This window comes from Tetranychus urticae, chromosome 1 (genome assembly GCF_039701765.1).
Source record: "Tetranychus urticae isolate SD_2017Ah chromosome 1, NJAU_TeUrti_SD_1.0, whole genome shotgun sequence".
Taxonomy (NCBI): domain Eukaryota; kingdom Metazoa; phylum Arthropoda; class Arachnida; order Trombidiformes; family Tetranychidae; genus Tetranychus; species Tetranychus urticae.
Genome location: NC_142958.1, coordinates 30,455,406 through 30,483,321, shown reverse-complemented (window position 1 = coordinate 30,483,321; position 27,916 = coordinate 30,455,406). Strand labels below are relative to the sequence as shown.

At 31.9% G+C, this 27,916-nt stretch overlaps 5 protein-coding genes across 6 annotated transcripts in view; 3 read left to right on the top strand and 2 right to left on the bottom strand.

The window, feature by feature from the left end:
* Positions 1 to 27,916, top strand: part of LOC107361631 (sialin-like) — a 39,602-nt gene that overhangs the window by 9,805 nt on the left and 1,881 nt on the right. The window lies entirely within an intron of this gene.
* On the top strand, positions 1,795 to 10,203 carry LOC107361628 (peroxidase). 2 transcript variants are annotated; one of them, XM_089268953.1, is made up of 7 exons: positions 1,795 to 2,560; positions 3,843 to 4,180; positions 4,508 to 5,082; positions 8,515 to 8,616; positions 8,684 to 9,521; positions 9,653 to 9,822; positions 9,911 to 10,203. In XM_089268953.1, the coding sequence occupies exons 1-7, from the start codon at positions 2,351 to 2,353 to the stop codon at positions 10,087 to 10,089; spliced, it is 2,412 nt and encodes an 803-aa protein (XP_089125079.1). In that variant the 5' UTR covers positions 1,795 to 2,350; the 3' UTR covers positions 10,090 to 10,203. The 2 variants fall into 2 exon arrangements, with proteins under 2 accessions (XP_089125079.1, XP_089125082.1); XM_089268956.1 differs by lacking the exon at positions 1,795 to 2,560 and adding an exon at positions 2,683 to 2,865.
* On the bottom strand, positions 10,712 to 12,160 carry LOC107361633 (mitochondrial GTPase 1). Its single transcript, XM_015928477.3, has 4 exons — positions 11,746 to 12,160; positions 11,354 to 11,660; positions 11,097 to 11,285; positions 10,712 to 11,003 (listed from the first exon to the last, which is right to left on the bottom strand). Exons 1-4 carry the CDS (start codon positions 12,073 to 12,075, stop codon positions 10,858 to 10,860), a joined length of 972 nt encoding a protein of 323 aa, XP_015783963.1. The 5' UTR covers positions 12,076 to 12,160; the 3' UTR covers positions 10,712 to 10,857.
* Positions 16,373 to 21,761, top strand: LOC107361629 (uncharacterized). Its single transcript, XM_015928469.3, has 3 exons — positions 16,373 to 16,728; positions 17,201 to 18,107; positions 20,611 to 21,761. Exons 1-3 carry the CDS (start codon positions 16,660 to 16,662, stop codon positions 21,489 to 21,491), a joined length of 1,857 nt encoding a protein of 618 aa, XP_015783955.2. The 5' UTR covers positions 16,373 to 16,659; the 3' UTR covers positions 21,492 to 21,761.
* Positions 22,455 to 27,667, bottom strand: AP-2alpha (adaptor protein complex 2, subunit alpha). The gene is made up of 11 exons (XM_015928468.3): positions 27,522 to 27,667; positions 27,140 to 27,351; positions 26,635 to 26,828; positions 26,393 to 26,522; positions 25,793 to 26,323; positions 25,591 to 25,728; positions 25,311 to 25,493; positions 24,335 to 25,211; positions 24,026 to 24,266; positions 23,730 to 23,934; positions 22,455 to 23,654 (listed from the first exon to the last, which is right to left on the bottom strand). The coding sequence occupies exons 1-11, from the start codon at positions 27,583 to 27,585 to the stop codon at positions 23,577 to 23,579; spliced, it is 2,853 nt and encodes a 950-aa protein (XP_015783954.1). The 5' UTR covers positions 27,586 to 27,667; the 3' UTR covers positions 22,455 to 23,576.

Sequence of the window (27,916 nt, the reverse complement as noted above, 5' to 3'; positions counted from 1 at the left end):
ACAGCCTTGGTCAATATTGATTTTTCTGGTTTCATTATTCAACCTTGATTTAGTTGATGTCAATTAAGCTTTTTTGTTGGCTTTTTTAGAGGAAAAAAGAAGTTCAAATTGTTACCAAAAATTGATCACAATTTAGTCACAATATGGAAGCAATCAAGCCTCACAATCAATAACTGAATCAATTTGATGAGATAATAGAGTTAGAAACTGTAAACTTATACAATTTGTGTGTTTATTATTCAACTGGTCAACTATTAATATAAATGTATCTTTGAGATAATTGTATTTATTTATATGATTATGGTCAATATTGTTATTAAATGAAATTATCAAGTTTGACCTGAGTATGGTTAGCATTTGATTGTAATCAATGAAGGCAAGAAAGCGATTAAAGTGAAATAAATGTAAAAAGGTTTTCTTTTTCGGCTGAAATTGCTGTCCATATTACAATTGAACATTGTAATAGGCACAGAGTACCAAAGTGTAAATAAGATTAATTTTTGTTAATTGTTACAATTAATTCTGCGGTTGATTGGTTACTGGCAGCTGAACATTATTAAATAATTCATTCCTCAAAGTTGGTTAAATCTCATTTCAATTATTATTCTCAGACAATTAAGTTATTGACCAAAGTATATTTGGATAAAAGTATCCAGCTTTTTCAATACATTTGCAAGTGGCACAATAAATCTGGAATTCACTTGATTCTCTTTTTATACCATATTGATCATTGTTAGCCAAATAATAGTTGATTAATGATTGAATTAGCTGTGATGATGATGATTGAGATATTACAATGTGTTAAATATTTAAGGCCTATTCTTGTGTTGGTCTTATTCGGCCATTGTCAAAGACGCAGAAGGAAAGTGTTAAGTCAGATTAACCTGTTTCCCTTTTACACCTCTCTTTGTTGGGTTAAGGCTTAATTGTTCACAGTTTACTGCTGCTAAGAAGTCATGTTGTTTAAGGAAATCTTAAATAGCTAATCATCATCAATTGAACAATTAGCAGCACCTTTTCTGTGTAAATCCTTATTTGAATATTGAAAGACGCAAGTAATAGGAAACCGGTGAAGGCATTAGAATCATTTTGACCAATAATTCTGATGAATATAAATTGATTTCCTTATCTATTCACAGTCAATTATTCCATTAAATCGTAGATTGACCTGAACACTTGATAAATTCACCAATTATCACAGCATGGCAGAAGAAAAATGTCAACCAAAAGTCAGCTTAACATGGGTTAATTTTCTGGTTTTCCGAGTGTCTAGGTTAAGGAGTAACTAAGGTTGATGCCTTCTGCAGTAAATGTAACATTTTATCCGTTGTTACTTCGGTTAATGTAACAAAATTTAGATGTGATGATGATTCTGTTGTTTCAAATCAACAGCCATTAAATTTGAATGAATGTAAGATAATTGATCCGGCTAATTGTTAATTTTGTCAACCATCTCTATCGCACAAGATAATCTGCCATCTTGATCAAGACAAGCTTCAACACCAAGAGAATCCCGCCATTTGGTCCCATCATTAAATAGAAAGCTGGTTGAAAGTCACATTGAAAGTTCCATTATTTCCAAATGATTGAGTTAATGATGAATCACAATTGTTTATTTCATGGGCTTATCAGTTAACTGACGATAAAAAATTATCACAAAGTTAGGCCAAACTGGTATCATTATTAATAAAGAAGGGTAAAAATGGTAAAAAACGAATTTTTTTGAAAAACAAAAGCAGAGAAGAGGCAAAAGAAGACAGAGAAAAATTAATCAGACCATTTCACTGAGTTTCCTTACTTCGTAATAAGACAGAGAAGATAACTATCTTTCATTAACTCTTACTCACTTCTTTTCCATTTATTTTTCCCCTTCAACTTTCTTCTTCTTCTCTTTCTTTTTAAGCTTAACTCTTTCAACTTCTTTTCTTTCAAATCTTTCTCCTTCCCGTGCGGATGACGAATGGTTCAAGATGTGACAAAAGTTCCCGGTTAAACTTACTTTTACTTCAACCTTTCACTGTTACAGTTTAAATATTTTTGTTTAACCGTTTCTTAATCTTAAAATATTAATGTATATTATTGAGCTACTCTTTTCATCCTAATCATGACCAATGGTTAACCTGTTAAATACATTTTACTGGACACAGTCCAATAGTGGTGTCTTCTATTGTGCTATCAAACAACGGACCGTAATAAAGTCATTATTAACCAACACACTGTGATCGCATTGGGACTATCGCACCTTTTACCCGACATTTTCTAGATTTGCTAATCTAACAAATTATCCGAGTCTTGTTCCTATCCACCATCTTTTTGCGTTGGTTACTTCCAAATCTTACCTTCTTTTTTTATGTTTTTCAAAACAAAAATGCATTTTAATACAATGTTGAACTCTCATTCCTGTGTCATCTACACTTATTTATGGATATTAATTTTATATTTAGCCATCTTAATCAATCCGTTGTCATCCATTATTATTAACAATAATAATTGTACGTTCACCAATCCGTTGACAAATCACACTAGACGTATGCAATGTGCCTCACCAATCAATTCAACGGTAAGTCTTAATCTCATCCTATTGACTTTTCCCAATCCTTGATCTAATCAAAATTTTACGTGTAATCAAACTTAAACCATGGCTAATCAGTTGGTTTGTTTTATGATCGTTTCACTTAACCTCAACTATCCTTGAGACTATTTTCACGCAATTTTGATGTTTATTTCAAAGCAACAGTTGGTTAGACTTTTTTATGTGTGTTATGATGCAAAAGTTGAGCCAACAATATTATCCTAACCCTTCCATTTCAATTGAATACAATTTCGAAATTAGTTAATCAACAAACGTTGACAAATTGTATTGAGGTAAATATCATTAACAACATTTGTTGAATCTTATTAACATTATATTTGTTTGTTTTTTTGTTGTAATCATAATCTAAAAAACATGTTCATTTAATTGAGTGAAATTGAGTGTTGAACTCGTTAACCAAAATTAAAATCAGAATATATTATTGATATCATTTCTACATTAAGTTATTTTCCCGAATAGTGCTCATGGTTGGTCGGTGCATTAAATTGCTGGTCAATTTATAATTAGACAATATTAAAAAAGACTAAAATATTTCATGTTTTGCATTGTTTAAGATTTCACCCAAAACGAGGACTTTTTCAAATATTTTTAACGCATTTAACATTACAATCACAGCTCCAATAACTTAATTAGACATCACACCTTAAAGATAATTAATTAATCTTATTTTATCGATTCCTGTTCAAAATTCAATCAACCTTACATGTAAAAATTAAGATAAAATCATTTAGATGGTGAATGTTAACATACAGAAAAATGTTATTTAAAGTTTTATCCCTACAACCACTTTAAACCGATAGCAATTCAACAGAGCTTAACAAATAACTTGCTAAATACGCCAGATATTATATTAACTAATAACTAAATCAATACTCGATGCTGCTTAATTTGTTATCATCATTATTTGGTGACATCCGTATGTGTACTTTTATGATCAAATAAAAAGACAACAATTTACCTTCAATTGCCACATTATTACCATCATGACCTAACCTTTATTTTACTTTATTGATATTTATCCATTTTCATCACCTATTCATCGTTTTAATAACTTGCCAACAATCAACATCATCTCAACAGTTTAATTTTTATTAGTTCAAGTTGTTGACAACTGTTAAAGATTAAACTGATTGTCAGTGACATTCAACTGGATGCAACTATTAAAAATAGATAGAATTACATTGAAACAATTGTAATAATAAACTCAGTACTAATTTGATCTCTTTTTTCCCCTTTTACCTCTTAATAGGAGCTCTTGGTCGCTAGTGGCTCAGAAGTGTTTGGAGCTAATCTGGATGATGCCTATTTAGCTGAAATGGAGAAACAATATTTAAGCTCTGAACCATTCAATCAATTGATTAGGACGTGCCATAATGGATATGATAACGAGTATTCCCAATCACTTGGCAGTTATAGCAAAATTCAAGAAGCTATCACAGCAGTTATACCTTCAATTTATCTTTACATTGGCTCAGACACAATGGTCTACCGTACAGTTCCTGGAGCATTGGAAACAAGTCGATTTGTCGCTCAGTTGGCTCATGAAAGTGAATTTTTTACCCTCATCACTGAATATCTACTCAAAACGTATGTTGACCGATAACTCCGAAAGCAATTTTCAACAAAAAATAGTTCAAAATTGAAAGAGCGTGGACAAAAGCAATGAAAATGTATACTTTGATACAATACAAACAATAGCAATTATCAAATCGAAAGATGAATAAATTTAGGGAAAATTAAATTCATCAATTGCTCGTCCGCCAATGAACCGTATAAAATTATTTTGTCAAGCAGAAAGTCACTGATGCTCTTTAATGAATGATTAACTTTGAATAGTGAAAGATTAAATATTTGACTCCACTAAAAGAATGCACAATTTGGATATTAATTGAATTTCTTTTTTTCTATTTACAGTCATTGTGCCACCAAACTTGACTCTGCAATGAAATTTCCTAAGCTCAAGGTAAAAGGCAAATTAACTGAAGGCCAAGTTAACAAATTTGCTGTCAATAGTTGTGGTTACCGTAAGGATCAGCTACAATTTGGATGTAATCCAGCCAGCAAATTTCCCGCTTACGATGGATCGTGTAATAATCTTAACAAACCCAGTCTGGGAATGGCTTATTCATGTCACCGGCGATTAATTCCTCCAGATTATGGTGATGGTGTTAAAAGCTTGAGACTCTCAGTGAGCGGACAACCTTTACCGAATGCCAGGTTAATATCAAATGAAATTTTACCCTCAGTCGATGAGGTTGACCCCGAATTGACTCAAATGAACATGCAATGGGGACAATTTATGGTTCATGACATGGTTCGCACACCAATTACCCTAGGAAACACGCCAGAGTGTTGCCCACCTTCAACCCTGAACCACCCTGAATGTGTAACAATAGCTCCTTTACCCAAGGGTGACTCTTTAACTTCCATATTTAACCAAACCTGTCTAAGAAATACTCGAACTTCACCTTGTCCAAAGTGTAAATTAGGTGAGTTATTTTGGTTGGTAAAACAAATGGTTATAAATAATAATTTTAATTTTTTCTTCTTGATCCTTTCAAATAGATATTTTTGTTACTTATTTAAAATATTTGTGATTACAGCTATAATTTAAAACTGTCAATATATTAATCAACCAAGCAAAGCAAACAAATCGCAGTGAAACCCAAACTATTGCCAGGTTACAATCAAACTCCAGCCGTAACGTGATGATTTAAATAGCGTATAATCAATATTATTACTTGATTAACTTGGATGATTTTGCATCCTTCATTTTTCCTCCTTATTCATCTTAGCTTTACTATTCATTGATACCATTTGCTTCTTCCTTCCTCTTTCTTGACTCAATGATTAAGTTAATTAGTCTAATGATTGGCAAAAACTAATCATTCCAGTCTTCATGAATAGCATCATAAATAATCATAAATGAACCTTATTTTCATTTTTTTACCATTAATCTTATTTGTTAACCCTTTTGCAAGTTTATTGTTTATAATTATCATTTTTCATTTCATTTCATTTTGATTGTCCATTTAGGCGATTAATATCAATCAAATATTTAACTCATGGTTAAAAGCCGATCTTTGGTTGCTGTTAATATTGAACTCGTTTTAGCTGATCAACTTGATTATAACTGTTGACAAGTTAATTTGAAAATAGTCTAAAAAGTAGAAATTTTTTTGTACAATTTCCAATCATTTCAGCCTTTTGCTTTACTTTCATTTTTACTTTGATTCTTATAGCTTTTTGTTTTTTCAAATTGTGAACAATTTTGTGACAAAATAACTAATTGTTGACAAACTGATTAAGATCATTGATTAACTAGTATTTCATGGAGTTTTACATGAATTTCAATTAAGTTTCAATCTAAATACATTCATTACTGTTGAACCTATCAACAAGTGACAAAAGCTTAAGCCTTTCACTGCACATTCAAATACAAACAATTGGATTCAGTTATTTCATTTTCGCCTTTCAAACAATCAATGGAATAGTTAATGGAAAATAAGAACAATTAATGAAAAGAAAATCATTTTAAATTGATTATTATCAGCTAACTGTAACAATTAACAATTAGGCTGCCAGTGACAATGAAAATGAAGATCTGATATTTAAAAAGCAAAACGAAAGGAAGAAACAAGGAAAACATTTCGTTGATCAAATGATTCCAATTGAACCTTATTTAGATTTAATATTAACCAGAAATTATAAATTTAATATCAAACACTCAATTTGATTCGTATCGATGTTAACAATCAAAACACAATCATCAACACTTTGAAATCTCTCATTGGATTCAATGTTGAAATGGTTTCCATTAAGTTAACTGTTTAACGGTTAAATCAACTTGAAATATTAATTTCACAATCAGATAAATTGTTAACATTAACACTGAAAAAAGGTTGATTTAAAGAAAAGATTTAAACCATTTATATTTCAACGTTAAATTGTCGATAACAATTATACAAGTTATAATTAACTGATTTAGTTTTTTTTAGATAAAATCAATTGGCATTTTGTCAGCATTTATAATTTAATTTAGCTCTAAATTTTGCTGCACCAATAACGCAGCAACTCTGTGGTTAACATTGATTAGTTAACACAATTAGCGAATGTAATCAAATGAGCGGAAAACAAAATAATAACAAAGCTAATTGTAACAATCAATGTTAACCGTCGAAGATGAAAGATTGCTTCAAAGCTAAATTATTGTAAAAATGGATATTTTTAGCTTTGAATATATCTCTTCTGTTAACTGAAACTGTTAATTCTGTTGAACGTTATAATTAGAATTGGTTGATTAGGATAAAGATTGTTGATTCTAACTCTTGAAAGGGTTTAACTAATGTTTCAATTATTGCTAATATCAACACAATTAAGGATTTGGGTGCGGAAGTATTTGAGTTCAATTGACTTTCTCTACTTTTCATACCATTTGATTAATGATCAGTTTATTCCTAAACTGTTACCTGATCTACTAAAAAATAACTGTTATTATCATTATAACATCTTGCTTTAATTCAACCCTTTAATTGATGTCTACACATTTGATTGCTTCCAATTTGCTTCTGTTCATAACCAATATTGTTGATCAACATTGATTCTCTAGTGAAGCTACAAATTGATTCTCTGTACAATACTGACAATTAACAACGTTTTAATCATTTTAACACTCAATCAATTTTGCTTTGTTATTTGTGATTTGTAAACATTGGGTTAAACAGTGAATTTGATTGATTGAACATTGGCCATTACCTTTGGTCAAAAGACAAACATTTTCATTCTTTGATTGTTTCAATAATCAATTTGAAGCTCTTTCAATTGGCAAGAAAATTGACCTGATTATTGACCTTATTGGATTTATCAATAAATCAAGGTTAATCTGGTTGTTTCTGCAATTGACATTGATTGTTTTGTCAATGAAATTGGATAGAAAAAATTGTCAGCCTTTTCATGAGCATAATCTAATTGTGATGATGATTTTTCCAGTTATGACAATTATTTTACCTTTTTTTTAATGGTTATTCAATTAGTCGCTGTGACCTGAAAAGTTTTGCTGGTAAATCAAGGTTGAAACCATGCTAATTAACTGATCACCTTTAAGACCTTAATTACCTTTCTTGCTCTTGTTGACACATTATGCCAATAATGATAATAGTTGTGAGTTAATAGTTTTATTAACCACAAATTACATCTTATTGTGTTTAGCATTGGTCAAGCCTTTCACAGGTTTAGGGTTAACAATTATCACTTCTAATGGTTTGTAATAATGATTGTAAACTTGTTGACATCAACATGGTCAGTATTGTGGTTGAGATTGCCTGGGAAGTGAAAATGCTTTAGTTTATTGATTATGATGAGAAACAATTGAAAACATTAGTCTTTTTGGACCAAATTTTTTTGAAATGAACTCTCCAATTGTTGATTTGATTTTCAATTTTCATTTAGTTTTGTTAAACTCTTCTTGTAACCAAATTAAAACATTTCATTTTTACTTGGTTTGCTTTCAACTAACCTTCAACTTGTTGATTGGTTACTTGAACTTAAACCATCAACAAACGACAATTGTTTGATTTCACGGTTGATTGTATACACTTCCTTTTGATCAACACCAATATCATCAAAATTTAATGAACAAAAGCCTCAAAACTTACATAAATGGTTAGATATTTTGTTGATTGTATATTTTTTATGAAATTAATATCAACAAATCCTCGGCTAAATCGATTGTATTTATGTAAACACAATTTTTTCATGTTTTGCTCAATCATATAAAAACAGCATTTGAAAATTCAAGACATTGTAACAATAACCTCTATTTTAATAAGTAATCATAGTTTTTATCGTTTATTACTAATAATAATTCTAACCATTTCCAATTATTTCGCTAATTTTTCAATTCTATTGTTCAAATGTTTTAGGACCTCGTGAACAACTCAATGCTGCTCCTCATGCTCTGGATTTATCCAATATTTATGGTTATACTTATCAAGATAATTTGGGTTTACGTTCATTCAGAGGAGGTAAATTTTAATTTTGAACCTTGAATTTAGGTGAATTGATTCTTATTTTGTTCAATTGTTATTGCAGGCAAACTAATGACTGGATTAGATGAACGAGGAGGTGAAATTATGACCACTGCAGAAGGAAATTTCGATCCATTAGCTATCCAAGCATGTAACATTCCACCACAATTTCCGACTTTTCTCTGCTTTAAAACTGGAGATGGTATTAGAGGCAATCAACATCCAGCTTTAACGGCACTTCAAACAATCATGATTCGTCGACACAATCAGCATGCTGACGCATTGTCAGTAGTTAATCCTCATTGGACGGATGAGACTCTTTTCTGGGAAGCTCGTCGTTTGTTGATGGCTGAGTACAATCATATCAGTTTTGCTGAATACTTCCCAACTCTATTTGATCCGGATATATTGGCCTATTTCAATTTAAATCCAGTTAAGTCAGGCTATTCCAAATACGAACCAGAAACTGATTTTTCAACAATCCAAGAATGGGCCACTGCTGCTGGACGGTTCGGACATTCACAGATAAATAATATATTCATGGTGAAAAATGGACGTGATTCAAAAGATTCCTTCCCATTCAGATTGAAAGACGTCTTCTTTGAAATGTCACTAATCCATTTAGGGCAAACTGATGGAATTATCAGAGGATTGATATCTGAACCTGCATTCGAAGTCGATCCATTTTTTGTTGTTGACGTTAAAGATTTTCTTTATCAAAATCCTAATCGTACAACTGGTCTCGATTTGATGGTAGCTAACATTATGAGAGGTCGTGATCACGGAATTCCAGGCTATGTTAACTATTTAGATTACTGTTTTGGCTATAAAGTCAATGACTGGTCTGATCTTTATGAATATATACCGCAAACTCAAGTTCATAATCTCCAGCGAGTATACAAGTAAATATGAATCCGGCAAAATTTAAGACTGTTTAATGAGCTAATCATAAACAGTTCATCGTTGAAGCAATCAATCAACATCAGATAGTTTATTTTCAATTTTAACTTTTAATATTTTTCTATTACTCTAGGGATGTTCGGGATATTGATCTATTTGTTGGTGGAGTTTCAGAACGAAGGGTTCCTGGTAACGCTATGGGTCCAACTTTCTCATGTATCAATGGTATTCAATGGTACCACTCAAAGTTCGGCGATCGTTACTTTTATGAACATGGAGGAGAAGCTGGTTCATTTACTCCAGGTGAGTTCAAATCACAACTTTCATGTTTAGATGTTAAATCTAGTTCATTTTGTATTAATATTTTGTTTTTATTCTGATTATATTACAGAACAATTAGCTAATATTAAGAAAACAACGACATTGGCTCGTATTATTTGTAAAACAACAAAGACTGATTATATATCCAAACATGTATTCCGACTTCCTTTGGCTGATAATCCAAGTGTTCCATGCCGCGATTTCCCTGAAATTGATTACTACCTTTGGGCTGATCCACACAAAGCTTAATTTTAAAAATTGAATCAACACTTCTATTTTACCATATTTGTATTTTTTTACTCTTTGATATCAATTGAATTGTAATATTGCTCTTTTTGACATTTAAATACTGTTAAAAATTTACCTACAGTAATTCAATTTATTTTTCAAAATTTTTCATATCTTCGCATCAAAAACATTAAGAGCTCAGCGAAACCCATAAATTTTACTTTGTTGGTAAATTTGTGATTTTCATTTTTGGTTCTAGAAATTAATCGATCATAAATGAAAATCATTTTTCATTCATACATATTATATGGATTTAATCATTGATTGTATAACAATACAAATTTCTAAGGCATAGAAATTGACAATCCGAGGTGCTTTACACAGGCTGGTCAATTTTAGCAGATAATTTTGCTGGCACATACATTAAAGATCTAAGGTTCATCAAATTGTCGATAATAAAGTTATCCATTTCATATTATTGTTAATTTGACAATCTACTTTGATCTGTAATTAGCTTTTTGGTTCCAACTTGTCCGGGATTGTTGACGTTGTTAATTTTTAAAGTCATTCAAAAAGAAAGTACATTATGCTTGTAAACATCGCTGCCTCACTTTTCACATGAAAATAAAGGCTACTCAGTCTATTTGGATCTTCATAATTCTAGTTGATTGCATAAATTGAAAACAGAAATAGTTTTGTTTCTAATAGTTTACAATAGTGTCACTGTATCAAATGTAAAATTACAAAACAAAATTGACTTTGCGTAATTAATGAAGTTTCCCTTCAGTTTCACAAAGCAACTCTGAATCCTGGATCGTTAGCACGATAGAGTAAATCATCATCCAACAGGTAAGTTCCAAGAGTTCCATCTCTAAACAAATTGATAAAATAGTTAGCTGCTCTTATTTGGTCTAATCTAAGAGCATTTGATCGAGCTAAATTTTAGTTTGAAAAATAAGGATGAAACAAAAAAATCAGAGTTAGATAATTATGTAGAAATAATTAAGATGAAGAGAAAAAATTCTTACTTTTCATATCTTTGGTTTCGAATAAAAAGTTTTGATTTATTGCGATTTTACTTAAAACTTCTACGATATTATCGGATGGCTCAGAAATACCAAGAATATTTGAATAATGAAAAAGTTTTCTTCTGTTAAGCCAAAATAAAATGTAGTCTGCAATTAGTACTTCACCAACAGCTGCATCCTTGAAAAGTCCTAAATTGACACAGAGGTAACACAATATTATTGATTTTTGTAAGAATCAGCCAAAATTAGTAACTTACCACAAGCAGCAAGCCGTAGTGCTGATTCAGACATGGATAAATTAGGTTCTAATATTCCAGGAGTATCATAAAGGTAAGTTGGTGGATCATTACTAATTTTTAATCTATTTGAAACAGTTTTCGTAACCCCAGCGTGTGGAGCAACAGCCATAACTTCCTTCTTGCCACAGATTGTAGTTCTCAATGAGTTAATGATACTTGATTTTCCGACATTTGGTACTCCAACAATCAACAAATTCATTTCAGGTGTATCAGCTCTGTTAAATTTAGGTTTAGATTTTACAATTTCCTGACACATTGGAACAATCTATCAGAGTATTAAAGAAAAGAGTTAATTAAATTTTACAATCAATAACAGTCCAATATAAAAGAACGGCAAAATTTTAACTTACTTGTTCGATATTCACTTTTGTGTGCTTTTTAGCAGTTGTATATAAAATTCTATCACAGCTTCCTAACAACTTTTTATCGACATCAGTCTTGAAATTAATATCTATAAGATCCATTTTGTTCAACACCAGAAGATGAGGTCTTCCACAAATAACTTGCTGGTGAAACGATGACGATCGACCAGATATGGGAATCCTTGCATCATGTACCTCGACGACACAGTCGATATCTCTAAGAAGCCTCTGAATCTTTTTTAGACCGGTAGCCATATGCAATGGGTACCAAGTAGTCGATTTAGAAACTGTATGAAATACTTTCCTAAACGCAACCATTGTGTATAACGATATTATATTAACTAGAAATCAAACAAAATATTTTAATATTTACACTTTTTAAACAATAAAAATAACAACATGAAAACATGAAAACTGAGCGTGCGTTAAAACAGATTTCCGGGGTAGAGAGATTTCGTGGTTACATTATCCAGTTACAATGAACCGGTCACAATTTTTTTTACCGCTGAATTCAAAAATATAAATTTTGAATTTTCATGAATTTTCAGCACAATCTCCATGTATCACAATTATAGTTAGAATGCTTTTAAAATTTTCATTCGCCTTTCATTACTTTTCTTGTTGAATAGCCGAGGCAGGATAAAAATACAGCTATAATGAATGGATGGCTGAGATATCTGGAGTTGCTTCATATTGCTGGCAAAGCTATGTCAGAGTACATTGATGAATATTCATCAATTCATTTATTTGTCAATTGGATTTGCAATTTTACTATTGAATGAAAGGTAAACTTCAATCAACTGTTTAACCATTATTTAAAGATATTACTATTGTTACCAATCATAGGATCAAGGGTTATTGGTTTTTGATCGGAAAAATGTTAAGCATAACATTTTAAACGTTTGGACCTGTTCAATTTACAGTCAGCAAAGACAAGTGAAAATTTACAAAATGTGTATATGTCTATATAAAAGCCTGATCATCATGATAACAATCAACAACAAAACTAATCATCATAAGGATCCCATTTGGTCGCAATTTTAACAACTTATCTTGATCATTTCTCCTGTCAAATGATAAACAATCATGTGTTATTTAGTAAACAAGATAAATATTACAGTTCATCATGCCTCGTACCTTTTTTCTGGAATCAACTTACTCCTATTTATCTTTAAATCAACTCATCTTCATTATCATCAAACCCATAAACAGTTTACTATAAATAAAAACTTAACCTCTCTTTTACCTTGACCTACCCCATATTGACACCCGCACCAATTATGATTTGTAGCTGATCTGTATTCACAAACTCCTGTCAAGCAGCCTTTTTTGTTAACTCAATTGTCACCTCATACTGAGGTGGTCAAGTGGCCAGTTTATGGACTACACTCGCTTTACTCAACAACAATGATAGTCCCGTATCTTTGGCATGGTCCCAGTCGTGGTCCACTCTCCATCATCCAGAACCTGTTATCATCTTGTGACTAACTATGGTCAAGGGTATAATAAAGTATCCAAGCTATGTTAACCTCTGTTCAATATTGTAGGTAATGGCTATTAGTGAAAAAAGGAACAATCCGTATTTGTAAAAATGTTTAGTCCAAAAGCAAAGCAACCTGACATTCAATTGATACCGAATCCAGTGGAAATCAGATTTAAATAAAGAAAGATTGGACAAATTTTGAATTAACTGAAAATTTTAAATAATGTTAGTGTTGGTGCAATGATTGGTTTTCCGATGTAAGTCAGATTTACTTGGGTTTTACAGTTTGAAATGTGAAACATTTTTAAAGACATTTTAAGGCCTATCAATCCTTTAAATACTCAAATAGCCTTAATTTGACATCACTTGTACTTCATTTTTCATAGCTAGCAATCAACAGCATATCTCATTAATTTTGAACATAATTTAATTGAGTCTACAACGTTACAGTAATCAATCAAGCATGTAATAACAAAACAGTAAACAAATTGAAATCCTTCTTTTTTTGTATGGTTGAGAAAAATAAAGCACAATAACAACATCTAATAATGTATTTAGACAAGTGTAAATATCATGTACTTGATTCGCTGATTATTTAAGCACATCATGCTAATTTAAAAATTCATCATGTAAACCTTTCATCACCTTTCAACAGTCAAAATATTACATTTACATTCCAACCTTTAAAATTTACAATAATATCCATAATGATGTAATTGAAAGGGTTTACAGGTTAGCATCAGTCAGTTTCTTTTGTCACTTTTGTTGACCATTTTATCTTTCATGTAAATGTCTCTAAACATCAAAACTAATGTAACAATTAATTTCATGATAATCAATTAATTAAGAAGAAATCTTTATACCTAAAACAAATTACAAAAGTGAGAAAAGGTTAAAAAACATGAAACTTTGAAGCTTCCACATCGGATATTTCACTCGAAACACATTCACCAAGATTAAGCAAACGACTGAGTCACTTATTGAAGAAACCTGATTTATTTTTGATTTCTCGATAATATTGTGATCGGTCGCTACTAACGAATAGTTAGTAGAAGGTTTAATTTACAGCACAAAAAGTCACATAAAGAATAGGAAGAGCCACCAGGCATTACCGAACTGTCTTCATTGAATGTCACTCAAAGAGCTAGCTTAGGTTTGGTCAAAAACATAAACTCCAGGTTAACCATCCTCACTAATATGAGACAATATGTCCATTCTTATCAAATTGTCTGGACCACGAAGAGGGTTAAATATTTTTTAAAGAACGATGTTAATGAATTTTAATTGAACAAAACATTGAAAAGTTGCTCTAAAATTGAACAGCTGTGCGCTGGTGCGGTCAGCTCTAGCTGAATGTTTAACTGTTTTAAGCCGATATTAGCTCAATTTACATTTATGTGAACATTTGTTCACATTGTAAGTTGATGATCAATCTTTAAACTGTCCAACATGAAATTTTGAATCTCATTTAAATACAGTGTAAGCTTTTAAATTTTGTGTTGACTTGCTCCGGGTCTAGTAGCACTTACTCAGGTTTACAGAATAGTAATCAATAGGAAGTAATCAATCGATTTTGAAACAATCAAATCACTTTTGTAAATGGTTAAGCGTTGTTGTAGACCAATAATGAAGGTAAGATCAAGTGCCTTACAGAAAAAAGGGGAAAAAATGAGCAACAACTATGGCTACTATTTCGGTTACTCTAGTTGGATTTCAATGGTTTGTCCTTTCACTACTTACACATCTTTTTGCCTGATCACGTTCACCAATCCATTTACCTGTCCAATTGGATTTACATTTTTACCATTGAAGGAAAGGTAAACTTCGATGTACAATTCAAGATTTTAAATGCAAAAATTAAATACAGTCAGTAACTTGCCATCAACTATTTACCAGCAAATACCAAGAAAGACTAGAGTTACTACAATACTAAATTAGTTTTACAACTTACAAATCAATTTACACTCAACTTGATCAGTTGAGGAATTGATTTTGGTCAATATATTTAAACCATTGAAGTTTTAAAATTGTCTTAAATATGTAAAAATGTAAGCACCTAATCAATCAACAGTTTAACCATTTTACATCTAAAGGTAATCATTGTTTTGGTTTGGGTTTGACCAAGAATCACTTCCGTCCAGTCAACTGGAAACAATTAGTTAACAAACAGACAATTTGACATGATTTACCTGAAAATAAAACAATCAACATTATAATTAATCAATATAAAACTGGCAACATTGTAAAATCAAGTTTCCATTTTGTAAAAACTCAACTCAACACACAAACACCAAGTGCCACCAGGATTGAAAGGAAAGGGTCAAGTCAATGAATTTTCCCGTTAATTGTGAACCTGAAATTATCTAACTTATTTATAATTTTCATCATCATTACAGTAAATGATGATTACTACATCAACCACTTGCTACCTTCAATTACAATACATATTTATTTCAATCCCTTTTACTTGTTACAATTGTGAGTGTGTGTGTGAATGAATCAATGAATCAAAATGAATAAACTCTTGACTCTGTAAATGAATCGTGCAATTGAATTAAATCACATTGTTTAACTTATACATACCTAAGGTACAATACTTAAACCATCCCACCACAAGCAGTGGGAGTGGGGAATAATGGCTCTTCATTTTCATCATCATCGATACCTGTAACATTTACGCAGACCTTGTCTCATACCCAGCAACCGATAAGCTAGTGAATGATAGACTCTGCCGTACATCGATACCTAACCAACCTCCTCCTTCATCTCCACCTTTTTCACTCTCTTTCTACATTTGTTTTGCCTCTTCTTTCAATTGACCCTTCACTATCATCACTATCATCACCATTATCATCATCATCTCTTTGAATTTCTTCTCGTTCCACTATCTGTTTTCATCAATCTATCATCATTATTATCATCCAACTGCTTTGATTCCTATGTGTCTTCCTTATCGTCTAAGATCATGGCTTGTTTACTTGCGCTTCTACCAATCCTCCTACCGATACTTTAAGTGACCTATCACCTTGTCAAGTGCCTCTTGTCTCTCCTCCTTCCCAAAATGGTTAGACCTTGCCATTGTTAGTCCTTGTCTTCGCTTGTTACTTTCATCGTCCGTTAAATTTAACTTTGCCAACCTAATAATAATAACAAAAGGAAAACAAACCTTTCAATGTTTCTATTTTTTACTTGTTAAATAATAACTTACCTTTTTTGAAATCATCGATCCACTTTTCTTGTTACTTTTGGTTCGTTTTGGTTGTTTTTTACACTTTTTTTGATACAATTTTCAATTGATTTACTTGTATTACAATAAACTCTTTACTGCTGTCGGCATTAACACTTGTTTATAGCCATATCAGCTCCAACATTGGCCATTTTCATCGACATCTTTATCGCCATCACCATCAATAAATACGATGCATCAAACAGTTGCCCCATATTTGGCTCACAATTTCCAAGGATATTCATATTTAGAAAGACGCATGGTAAGCTAATTGTCGTAATTATCTAATTGTCACAATTATGAATATTTAATAACTAAAATTACAAAATATATTAACAAAATAAAAATAAACGTTACATATAAATAGACTCGATAGACAATGCTCAATGCTTTTACCCGCGAGAAGGGTTCGCATTGAAATTAACATTAAACTCATTGCTTATTAAAACACATTTTTAAATTTCAATCAGTTTGATTTTATGTTTAACAGTTCGAATTAGAATCTTCCAATCACTGATTGAAGTACAGTTCAATCAAAATTATTGAAATAAAAAGTTAACTTTAAGAGTCAATTATAACGCAACCCCTCAACTCTTTGCCTAAACTTATCACTCAAAATAAAAGTAATTTTTATAGTCAGGTTTTTGTATTTTCTAGTTTTCCCTTCTCTGTCTCTGTGATTTCTTGTTGTGTTGTCTTATGAAAATAATATCCAATTTGATCAATTTTTTCAGGACAACGGAGATAATTTTCATTTTGACGATGTTTGGAACTGTAACCTCAATTCAGTTGCCTTGTTATCAGCAACACCAGTTACTCATACTAGCAGCTCATCATCATCTTTATCATCCTCATCAAATTCATCGCCATTTGAATCAACCTTTGTTTCAACCTCCATCCCCTCCTCTACCAATAATAATACTAATCATAATAATTACTCCAACTCTGGGCAAACAATTAATTCGTATTACGTCAACTCTTCCAATGGAAATGGTAATGGGACAACCACAAGCTTAACTACAAGTGAAACCTCAATTGGAGATCATTATGGTCAACCAACTCTTGTACCATTAACAGCAGTATCCCCATCATCAACCAATGTTACCGGTAACAGTACTCTTGCCACCTCCAGTGAGACAATCACCACCAACGGTTCCATCATAAGCTCATCATCCACCACCCCGACGCTTACCTCAATTGACAGCAGTAATAACACTTGCTTAGATAATAATGGTTCATCTAATAATACAAGTAGCTGCTCATCACGTACTAATAATGTTAATCTAATCCATACTAATGGTAATAGCACCAACAGTAATAATAATAATAGTACTAGTGGCAGTAGAAGCAACAACAACAGTAATACAAGCAACACTGATGTAAATCACAATGAGCCCATCAACGAGAGGATGCTTGTTATAATAGGCGATGGCCCTATCATTGATAATATTACTGGTGCTGGCGGAGGTACAAATAGTTCAACTTCATTATCTTCGGTGCCGTCTATGATTGAAAATGGTTTCAACCAGTATTGTCATAATTCGGAACCTGTTCATTACTATTCTCATGAAAACATCTCCATTGGTGAACACATTGTTGAACAAGAAGCAGCTTCAGCGTTTATTGATCATTCAGTATCAGGTAAGCTCAACCATAATATCAAGGAGGAATCAACTCAATTCAAGAACTGATTGTATTCAGTAATCATAATTTTTCAACGGAAGTTACATTCAACTGGATACCGAGTACTATCCTAATCATCATCCCCATCTCCAATAATAATATTATTATTACATTAACATGTTATTATTAACCAAAAAGTGTCGTTGGTTGATGAACGTGATTCAGAATTGATTCAAGTCAATTTAGAATCATTTTTTCTCCTTCTCTCTCTCACTCTCTTCCTACTCAATATAATTCAAATTGTTAATCGGATTAGTGCCAAAACAGTGTGGTTGGTGTGTATGGTGTGTATTTGTTAACCATTGTGTTCACTCGTAAATATTGATTCCCACCTTAACTCCCTTTTTTCCCTTCCTCTTCAGTTCCTCTCAACTTCACCATTATGTATTTCCAACAATCGTATCTTTCAATACTCAGTTTCAACCATTCATCAGGTAGTCAGTTAATTTGTTTATTACATTATTTAGCTATTTTTTTCGCTGGTTTCTCCTTCACTTGGAAATAAATACAATTGTGGTTACATTATACACTTACCATATATAATAGTAATATTACATGGCCCTTGACATTCATTTCAGTAAATACATGAAAAACATTAATTCAGTCAAATCAGGTAACCCAATCTTTGCTCAACCTCAAACCTCAACAACATCAGCAAGACCATCAAACACATACACACACACACCTAATCAACCAGCTAATTAATGCTCTCTCATAGCTAGGAAGCAAATTGAAGTTAAATATGGTAAACATTATTAGATGAATTATGCTAATTGTCCATCAAATTGAAATTAAGATTTAACAATGAAAGACCTCATTTCAATGCAATTAATTGAACCAATGTTGCCGTTGAAAACAAAAGCTAAAAAAAGGTCAATCTTAATGTCAATGATGTTACACTTTTTCCGTTTCTTTAATCATCCATTTTGATCATAAATTATTGATTTCCAGACGAGCATTTATCATAATTAATGACACTGTTTAACTTAATGAACACTAGTTAAAGCCAGAGTCTTAATTACAGTTGAATGATGTGCGCAAGGTTTTCAAGATGTTTAGCTTTTCCATCGTCATTTTGACTCGTCTCCATATTAAATCATTTAGGCCTAATCACTGACAATAAGCCTAAAAAATAAGCTAATCACTCAATTGTAACTAGTCAAATCATCCAAATCTTGTGGTGTTAAAATATGACTCCAACTTGAAAGGTTGACTTTCATTGCTTTTTACCCAATGTAACAGTGTTTACCTTTTCTATTGACAATCTTGATCAATAACAATATGAAGATGAATTAAAAGTATAAATTAACTGCAATTACAACCTATATTTAGAAGCTTATAGGCTGTAACTGATCAACAAATTACATCAATTAGTCTTGATTCACTTGTTGATCATCAAGTGATTGATTCTGTCTAATGTTGACTCTTTCTCCCTGCCATATTCAATTTTACTCATTGAATAATCGTTCCCATTGTTTGCTTTTGTAAATGTCTATTATTTTCACCATTATTTAATTTCATTTTTTAAATAGCTTTACAGTTCCAATTGATTATCATTCATTTCATCTACAATGCCGAGTGTAAATTATGAGAGACATTATCTCTGATTATGTATTAATTGTAGTCTGTTTTATTGTAGATGCGGCCAATTGATGGTACACATTACATCATTGATTAGTCTTTGATGTTTTAATATTTATTTATACACTTTCCTTTTGATTCCTTGATTTAGCTTTTTGATCATTTCGCTTATTCAACGGTTAAACAGTTCACCCAGGCAATGAGATTGGCCTTTTTGTTCCGGGTACATTGAACTCTCCATCCTCAGGTCTTGGTGTTTATTCAATTTTTACCTGAGTCTTTTGTTTTTCTTCCCTTCATCAGCTATTTTCATTTGCACCATAAAACTCCATCCTTTGACTCTTGAAACTTCTGAGTAGATTCCGTTGAAAATTTGACATTTACAAAACACTTTAAGAATCAGGTGAAAAGAACGATATTGGGTAGTAATTTTTAAAAACTGAATCTCTGTCCAGTCGAAGGAAACACTTATAAGATAATAAAGTCCAACATTCATCTAGCAAATAAGAAAGCTGATCAATTACATAAAACGATTTTATTTTCAGGATCAACATTCAATGTTGATCCAGAATGAAAACAGTTTTGAAACACAATTTGAATTTTGTTTTTATAAGATTTCTATGAATTCATCCATCAACGAAAATTATTTCATTCTAAGGAATGAACTTCTTATCTTATGTCAGATCAAAACAACATTTAATGTAATAATGAACCTTAAAATTCAACAGCTGAATCATTTCTTCTGTTTGTCGATTGTGGTTCGTACTCTTTCAATCTTTTGATGTATCTTTTGTTATTTTATTAAGAACGTCATTTTTCATCTTTCCTTGAATCTTTTTCCTAATTTTATTTTTTATCTAACCCATTGAACTTGAAACAGACTTGAATGGTACAATATGGACAAACTGTCAAAATGGAAATGAGTTTATTGAAGGAACCACCTTACCTATGGGAGGATTCAATGGTGACAATTATGCTGTTAATGATTCAGTCGACACTTTTGGCAACAGCTTATCAACAAATCGACTTGGAAATAGTCACACTTATACTAATTCAACACCTAATCATCTAGATCCTGTACATGACATTAGAAGTAACTCAATTCATCACACAAATATTCATTCTCCTCTTTCCTCTCTTGTCCATCTTCCTCATCCCCATTACCTTCACCAACATCAACATCAACATCTCCATCATCAACAACACGTCAGTCTTCGGCAACAATTTGTTCTCAACGGAGGCCGATCTTCCAGAGCCTCTAAAGGTGAGCATTCTCGAAGCAATGCCAGTGATACATCAGATGACGATCGAAGTATAACAAGAGATGAAAAACGAGCTAAAGCTCTCAACATACCAATACCAGCTGATGATATAATCAACTTACCAATCGATGAATTTAACGAGCGTCTAGCTAAATATGAATTAAATGAAGCTCAGCTTTCATTGATTCGTGATATACGAAGGCGAGGTAAAAACAAGGTCGCTGCTCAAAATTGCCGTCGACGTAAAATGGATCAAATATTGGACCTGCATAGTGAAGTGGAACGTTTATATTCTCAGAAGAAAGCCTTTGAGATTCAACAAGAACAATTGTTAGCTTTAAGAGATTTAGCTCAAGAAAAATATTCCAAACTGTATCATTTTATATTAAGCTCATCGGAAAGCTCAACTCCTCTGTCCAATTTTACAAGTAGCCACAACGATTATCCGCAAATGTTAGTCTTACCACCAATGGAAAGTGCCACAGCAACACGTAATTAATAGATAAATCAACAAGAATAAAGTTACATTTTAATTATGATAATGGTGGTGATGGGCAGCTAAAAAAATTATGTTGGCGAAGAACAAAAATTGCCTAATTAAAGTCTGATCAGTTTTCCTATTAATTATCACTGTTTTCATGAATTAATAAAGCCAGAATGCTCTGACATTCCAACATTATTGTTAATCATATCAAGCTTCTGAAATTGAAGCACTTATTACTTAGTCACTGGGAACCTGAGCGAATAAACTTATTTTCATTTATCATAATTTGTCTCATTCAATACAATATTTCAATACAATGTAATCAATGGACCTTTACCACTTCATCCTAATATGAGTAATGTAATTTCAAGCTGAAGTAGACACAAATATGAATATTAATTTATAGCAAAAAAAGGTTTGGATAATTCATTTTCGGTTGCAAAGATCAGCTAATTAATGTGAATAGACGTATTCATGAGAAAAATATTTTTTACTGTGAATCAATCTTAACATTGTAACACTTGTGGCTGTTGAAAATTATTTTGACTTTATTTTTCAATGGATATTCAAAATTGAACAAAACCTCCAAATACGATTAATGGATGCAATTTTTGAGCAATTGACCGATTTCACAAAAAATAAAACAAAGCCATTAAAATCGTCCATGAAAATCATATTCTTAGATCATGGTTTAATACACTAAAAATATTCATGCAATAAAACACCTGAATCATTGAACAAAACGCGATTTCTTATTTCTCTCTGGTTGCTATTAATCAAAGTCAATTTAATTTAAACAACGTCATTATCTTTTCTAATAAACAACGCAATTTATCGTTTAAACCTTGACTTGTATCATTTCAAGTGAATTATAGTTTATCAATTGTCAATATATTAAAAACGCCCGATCAACTGTTCATCAATTTTATCAATTTACCCTTTTGTTGTAGTTATGAGAATCAAATTCAATATTGTAACTCAATTCAAATAAGACTTTATTTTAAAATTCTAATACAATTTTGTGTATTGTTATTTCTTTCCTGTTTACAGGAATTTAGTTTTAATTTGGTTGTTTTTTTTTAATGATTAACGTAAATTAACACTTATACAAGATTTGATCAACATGATTTTTGCGATTGTTTGATATTTTAATTTATTAAGAATTATTGATTACCGGTCACAAGTATTAACTGTTATCTTCAAATACCATCCATTAATAGCAGTAGCAATGAAAGGTGAGGTGTCAGTTGAGGTGTCGCCAATCCATGGTCACAAGTGGTTATTGGTTCCAAAAGGTTTGCCAGATTTTTTTTATCATGAAGAGATCCCAATTTGTTTAGTTTTTGATCATGCATATAAATTGATTTGTTTTACATGAGCTACGAGTATTGCTTGATTATTTTCATAAGAATTGCTATAAAAGAGGAAATTACTGTTCAACCTAATGGTGATTCTTTTCAATTTGAGAGACATCAGTAATCAGAATGTTTTAGTTTTGAAAAGAATTAGTTCATCACAAGTGAATCAATCAGATAACAATTAAAAATGCTATAATCGCAATTTTACATTTAATCAACTAATTATCTTTTCAACAGTCCTCCATTCAAACTTTGATCATAAATAAAAATTAAAATTATTTACTATAGCGATGAAAACCTTAATATTCACACCTTAACACCTTTTGAAACCATAGATCTTATACTCCTCAATTCATTTCATGATAATAATGGAAGAGAAATAGAGAATTGATTAGAATTGTTTGATGAGTAGAAAAGCTTCTAATTGATAATTAACTGACAACATTATCGGTATTATTTGATTGACAAACTACTACAGCATTAAAGCAGTAAACGGTAAAGAGGAGAATGTCAATCTGTATGTTGAGCTAAGGTATTAATTTATTTTCGTTGCTCAAACATTTAGTTTCTTTTCATCATCGACACCAAAAAAAATTTAAATACTCAATCATTCAATCAATAGCCACTAAATCGATAAAACGGAATCTGCCGTCACAGGTTCAGGACAAGAAGAAGAACAAGAGTTGAAAGATAGAACGATAGAGAAGAGAGAAAGACAGAGATGAAACGAGCATTAGTCTACTTAAAATTGGTCATGTAATAGTTCACACAGTTGATGTGAAACAGTGTCCTTGCTTGATCTAATCGTCAAACGGAACATCTAAAGGGAAAATGAAATAAAATGAATATAAATAAATGTTGACTTTGCTATGAAATTGGCATTTAAGCAACTTACCTGTGCTTTTAAGCTTGGCTCAAACCTCAAGAGGACGCCTACTTGAAGAACTCTCGAATGTACGATTCCGGCACAGACAAAGTTTGATTCATTTGGATCGATCTTTTCCAAGAGTTGTAAGCCAAATCCTATAAGCTTACTTTTGATCCCTTCTGTGTCGATGGGATATTTGGCATTAAATATTTTTTGCGCTTCTGTTGCAGGACTGAAAAATGGAAATAAAGAAAACAGTTAAAGAACAGTTAACAGAGGATTTGTTAGGAATTGAATAGTGATGATCTTAGAGTTCAACATACTTTTCGAGTTTCTTCCAACGTGCGAAGAAATCTCCTGCATTCATAACAGTAGGTTCAAAAAATTTATTAATAGTCAGTGGTATTAAAAGGTCAAATCTTTGCTGTTGATTTGCATATAGGAATTGGACAATTAACGCAGGTCTTTCTTTGAAATCTTCAACACATTCGATGTTTAATTGTTGATGAACTTGAGCTCCTGCCTCGATAACAGATTCAACTGGTTTCACTTGTATATTGAGAGCTGCAATAAATAGGTTAAAAAGTAGTAAGTATTGATGGCAATAATAAAATATTTAACAACTTATTTACCTCTAGTTAAATCACCGGGAGTTGTGATATTAGGGAGGAAATTCTGGAAATGGTAACTGGTTTTATTTCCATAGTAGATTGAAATTCGACCGAGATTTCCTTTATATTCAGCTTTGACACCAATCTGTATAATGTCATTCTCGAAGAGAATTCCAGCGTTTTTACAGACTAACTTTCTGAGTCCCTCTTCATTACTGACAACAATACCACTTGGTACTGTTTGATTATCATTATTAAATGAACCTATCTCTTGTGGTGGATTGTCAAAACTGTCAAAAACGTCAACCAACAAATTGCTACTGGTAGTATTACGAGTAGATGTTTGCTGACCAGCTGAGGGAGTTGTATTTAATCCAAGTAAATCAGTTAATCCACCATTTAGATTACGAGTACCGTTCATTTCACTCATCATGTTATTGGATACGGTGCTTTTGTGTTCTTTAGGTGCACTGGTTATACTTTCACTCATACCGGGTTTCTTTTTCTTAAGTATAGCTAAAATAGAAGATTCTCTCTCCGTGAAAGGTGGCATTTCTTCCAAAACAGTTGCAAGAACTTCACTGGCAATTTGACTCAGCTGCAGGTATTCAACAGTTCGTTGTTGAAGCTCAGCATCAGCACTTCTAATATTGCTGTCTTGTTTCAATACTGATTGAATCTCATTTTTGATTTCAGGGAAAAGGTTAATAAATTTAATGTATGATGTCAAGAGAAGAGCTCGAGTTGGTACTGAACAGAGATGATATTTTGAGTGTAATAATTCAAATTGAATCATCGGACTTGATCTTTGATCACCAGCAATGAGATTACCAAACTCTCCGAGTATATAACCAGCTACTTTAACCATATTTTCATGGCAAGCTGGAGCTTGCAAAGCCTAGAATGATCAATAATGAATAAGAAATTAAATTGCATGAAATTTGGATAGAAAAACGTTTGAAAATTTGTTCGTGATAATTTGACATAAAGAGCGTACCTCAAATACAGTTTTAGCAGCATAACCTTGCACATCTTCTCTGTTGATAACAATTTGAATGACACGATACCAAACTTCTTCACTGACATAATCACCGGCTATACGAATAAGATTTAGGATAACATCAACATACCAGGTATAATCTGAAGCATATTTCTCTGCAAGTATGGCAACTTTGAGAACCTGACAGGAGGGTGGGAAAAAATGTAATCAAGTAAAAAAATTATCAGAATTTTTTTCTCATGAATGATTCTTTGAATGCGTAGAAAAAATGTCTCACCATTTCTTCTCTAATGGAATAATCGGCAGTTTCCAAGTATGAAAGCATCTCAGCGACAATCTCTTCTGCGTTGGTTTTGTCACACATAGCATAGAGAAGATCAACTGCTCTTTGTCTAACACTTACATCACGTTCGGTCTGAAAATTAAATTAAATTGGTCAATAAAAATGAAAAATAATCTTTCAAAGCTGTAAAACTTACCTTGAGAGCGTTGATAACAGTTTCTTGATGCTTCTTGACGGCATCATGAGAAAACTCAGAGGTTGCGAGAAGACACATACTTTCCAGGGCTAAATACCTCAGATTGGTTTCGCGATGTTGAAGGAATGTTCCAAGTTGATTACATGCACGAACTAGTAAGTTTGCCTCACTATCCATGTGAATGATAAGACTAATGGCTTCGAATAGCACGGCATTTTTAGCATTGGAATGTTGCACTTTTTTCGACTTGGGTGGTTCTTGTGCTTTATTCAGAATGGTCTCGAGACATTCATTCAAACGACCTCGGACACCTGGATCGTCAGGAGGAGGATAATTTTGAAGAAGTCGTAGAAGCTTAACAGAAAGCCATGGAGCTGGCACAAAATAATAAGTGTAATCTTGAAGATCAGTATAAGAAGCTGTTACAACACGACTTAAACGTGAAACAGCTAAAGATACACAATTCTTGTATTCATCAGGATTCTTTTTGACCAGGTTCTCAATTAAGCTCACTGAGGCGGTTACAACGCCCTGGGAATAGAAGTAAAAAAAGATAACTCAATGAATCGGGATTATCTTGGATGCATTTTAGATTCTTACCATGTGTTGGTCATTGAGAAGATGAATAATACGTGATGTCCATTCACCACTTGGAGATATGTCTGGCATTGTCCGATACAAGCGAAGTAAACAGAGAGCAGCACTTTGTTTGACTACATCAATTGTCTCCCTAGGTAGATAAAATTGACAAGAATACGGTTTAAAATACTGATCCAGGAAAAGCCTTATGATCTAATAAATAAAGATTGAGCATCTAAATATTGTCTTAATTTTATTATTACCCAGATACTAAAAGCTTTGGTATTTCATTGCCAAATGTTTCTGCCATCTCCCTGCTACCAATGTTGGCGATGCATTGCAGAGCAAGATTAACGTGAACTGGATTACGAGAAGAAAGATCATTCTTGATTGACTGAATGATTAACTTCATCAATTCGTTGTTTGCGTTCATCAAAACCGATATAAATAAATAGCCCTGCAAAAAAAGAGGAACAATAAGGTTGATTAATCAACCAAAGATAAATCCGAATTTATCAGTACAGCTAGAGAGAAAGAGGGCCGCATCTGATTTCTAAACTAATGGTAACAATTAAATTAGATATACCAATAGAAAAGAATAATAGAAAGATGGAGGAAAAGGGGGAGTATCCAGTGAATGAAGTCTACTCTAAAGATTAAAATGACAAGAGTTGAGCAAACCAGACTGTTAATGGGCCCTGTAAGCTAAATTCAAAAAAACTGCTGATTCCTCAGTCCATTTGTATATTTACAGGAAATCTTACTTACTATTTGTTTCTCAGAATACTTATTGGAACTTAACAAATTGACTGCTTCCATGTGACCAAAGTCTATGTCATGTCCAAGAAGAAATATAAACAATAATTTGCAAACGTATTTCTTTTTCTGATAGCCATCAAGAGTCCGATCCCCTTTAAACTTATTTCGAATGTTAGCTAACTCTTTATTTATCCTCTTGATTTCCGCCTCTTTACTTTTACCTGTCAATCAATAAAAAATAAATATTAAATTAATACCAAGAGAGTAAAAAAATGGATAAAATTAAAAGAAAAATGAAACATTATTTCTACTGAAAACATAAGAAATAAGGTAAGATTAATGAATCAAAAAAAAAAGATTCAATGTCAAAATTGGTTTCACTAGAACTTACAATTTCTAATGTCCGTTATGAAAACCGCTAGACCTCTCATGCCATCCCCACGAACCGGTGCCATAATTGATTACCAAGGTAGAGACGAATCAAATGATGATCAAATACCAATGAGAGGTGGAAAAATAATTGAACAATCGTTTAAATGAATAAGGAGGAATCCAAAGAGTAAAGAAGTATACTGCTTTATACACTGGTTTTAACCAAAAATATCAAGCCGAGAGATGTCGCTATAAAAATGAGAAAAAATAATAAAAGCGGAATTTTTAAATATCTTTAATAAAATAAATTAAACCAAGCAATTAAAATCTTTGCGACAATTTAATTGTTGAACCATTTATAACTTAACAGTTATTATAAGTTAAGGTTTTATTTTTACTATAAACAATTAACTG

Coding starts and splice junctions, on each gene's coding strand:
- AP-2alpha (XM_015928468.3), bottom strand. CDS start 27,585: ATGGCACCGGTTCGTGGGGATGGCATGAGAGGTCTAGCGGTTTTCATA. Junction 26,829..27,139: donor AGTATTCTGAGAAACAAATA/GTAAGTAAGATT, acceptor CTTTTTTTGCAG/GGCTATTTATTTATATCGGT. Junction 24,267..24,334: donor TCCCGGTGATTTAACTAGAG/GTAAATAAGTTG, acceptor TATTTATTGCAG/CTCTCAATATACAAGTGAAA.
- LOC107361629 (XM_015928469.3), top strand. CDS start 16,660: ATGCATCAAACAGTTGCCCCATATTTGGCTCACAATTTCCAAGGATAT. Junction 16,729..17,200: donor CATATTTAGAAAGACGCATG/GTAAGCTAATTG, acceptor CAATTTTTTCAG/GACAACGGAGATAATTTTCA. Junction 18,108..20,610: donor TATTGATCATTCAGTATCAG/GTAAGCTCAACC, acceptor AACTTGAAACAG/ACTTGAATGGTACAATATGG.
- LOC107361633 (XM_015928477.3), bottom strand. CDS start 12,075: ATGGTTGCGTTTAGGAAAGTATTTCATACAGTTTCTAAATCGACTACT. Junction 11,286..11,353: donor ACTACGGCTTGCTGCTTGTG/GTAAGTTACTAA, acceptor GTGTCAATTTAG/GACTTTTCAAGGATGCAGCT. Junction 11,004..11,096: donor CGAAACCAAAGATATGAAAA/GTAAGAATTTTT, acceptor ACTAAAATTTAG/CTCGATCAAATGCTCTTAGA.
- LOC107361628 (XM_089268953.1), top strand. CDS start 2,351: ATGTTTTTCAAAACAAAAATGCATTTTAATACAATGTTGAACTCTCAT. Junction 5,083..8,514: donor TTGTCCAAAGTGTAAATTAG/GTGAGTTATTTT, acceptor CAAATGTTTTAG/GACCTCGTGAACAACTCAAT. Junction 9,823..9,910: donor AGCTGGTTCATTTACTCCAG/GTGAGTTCAAAT, acceptor ATTATATTACAG/AACAATTAGCTAATATTAAG.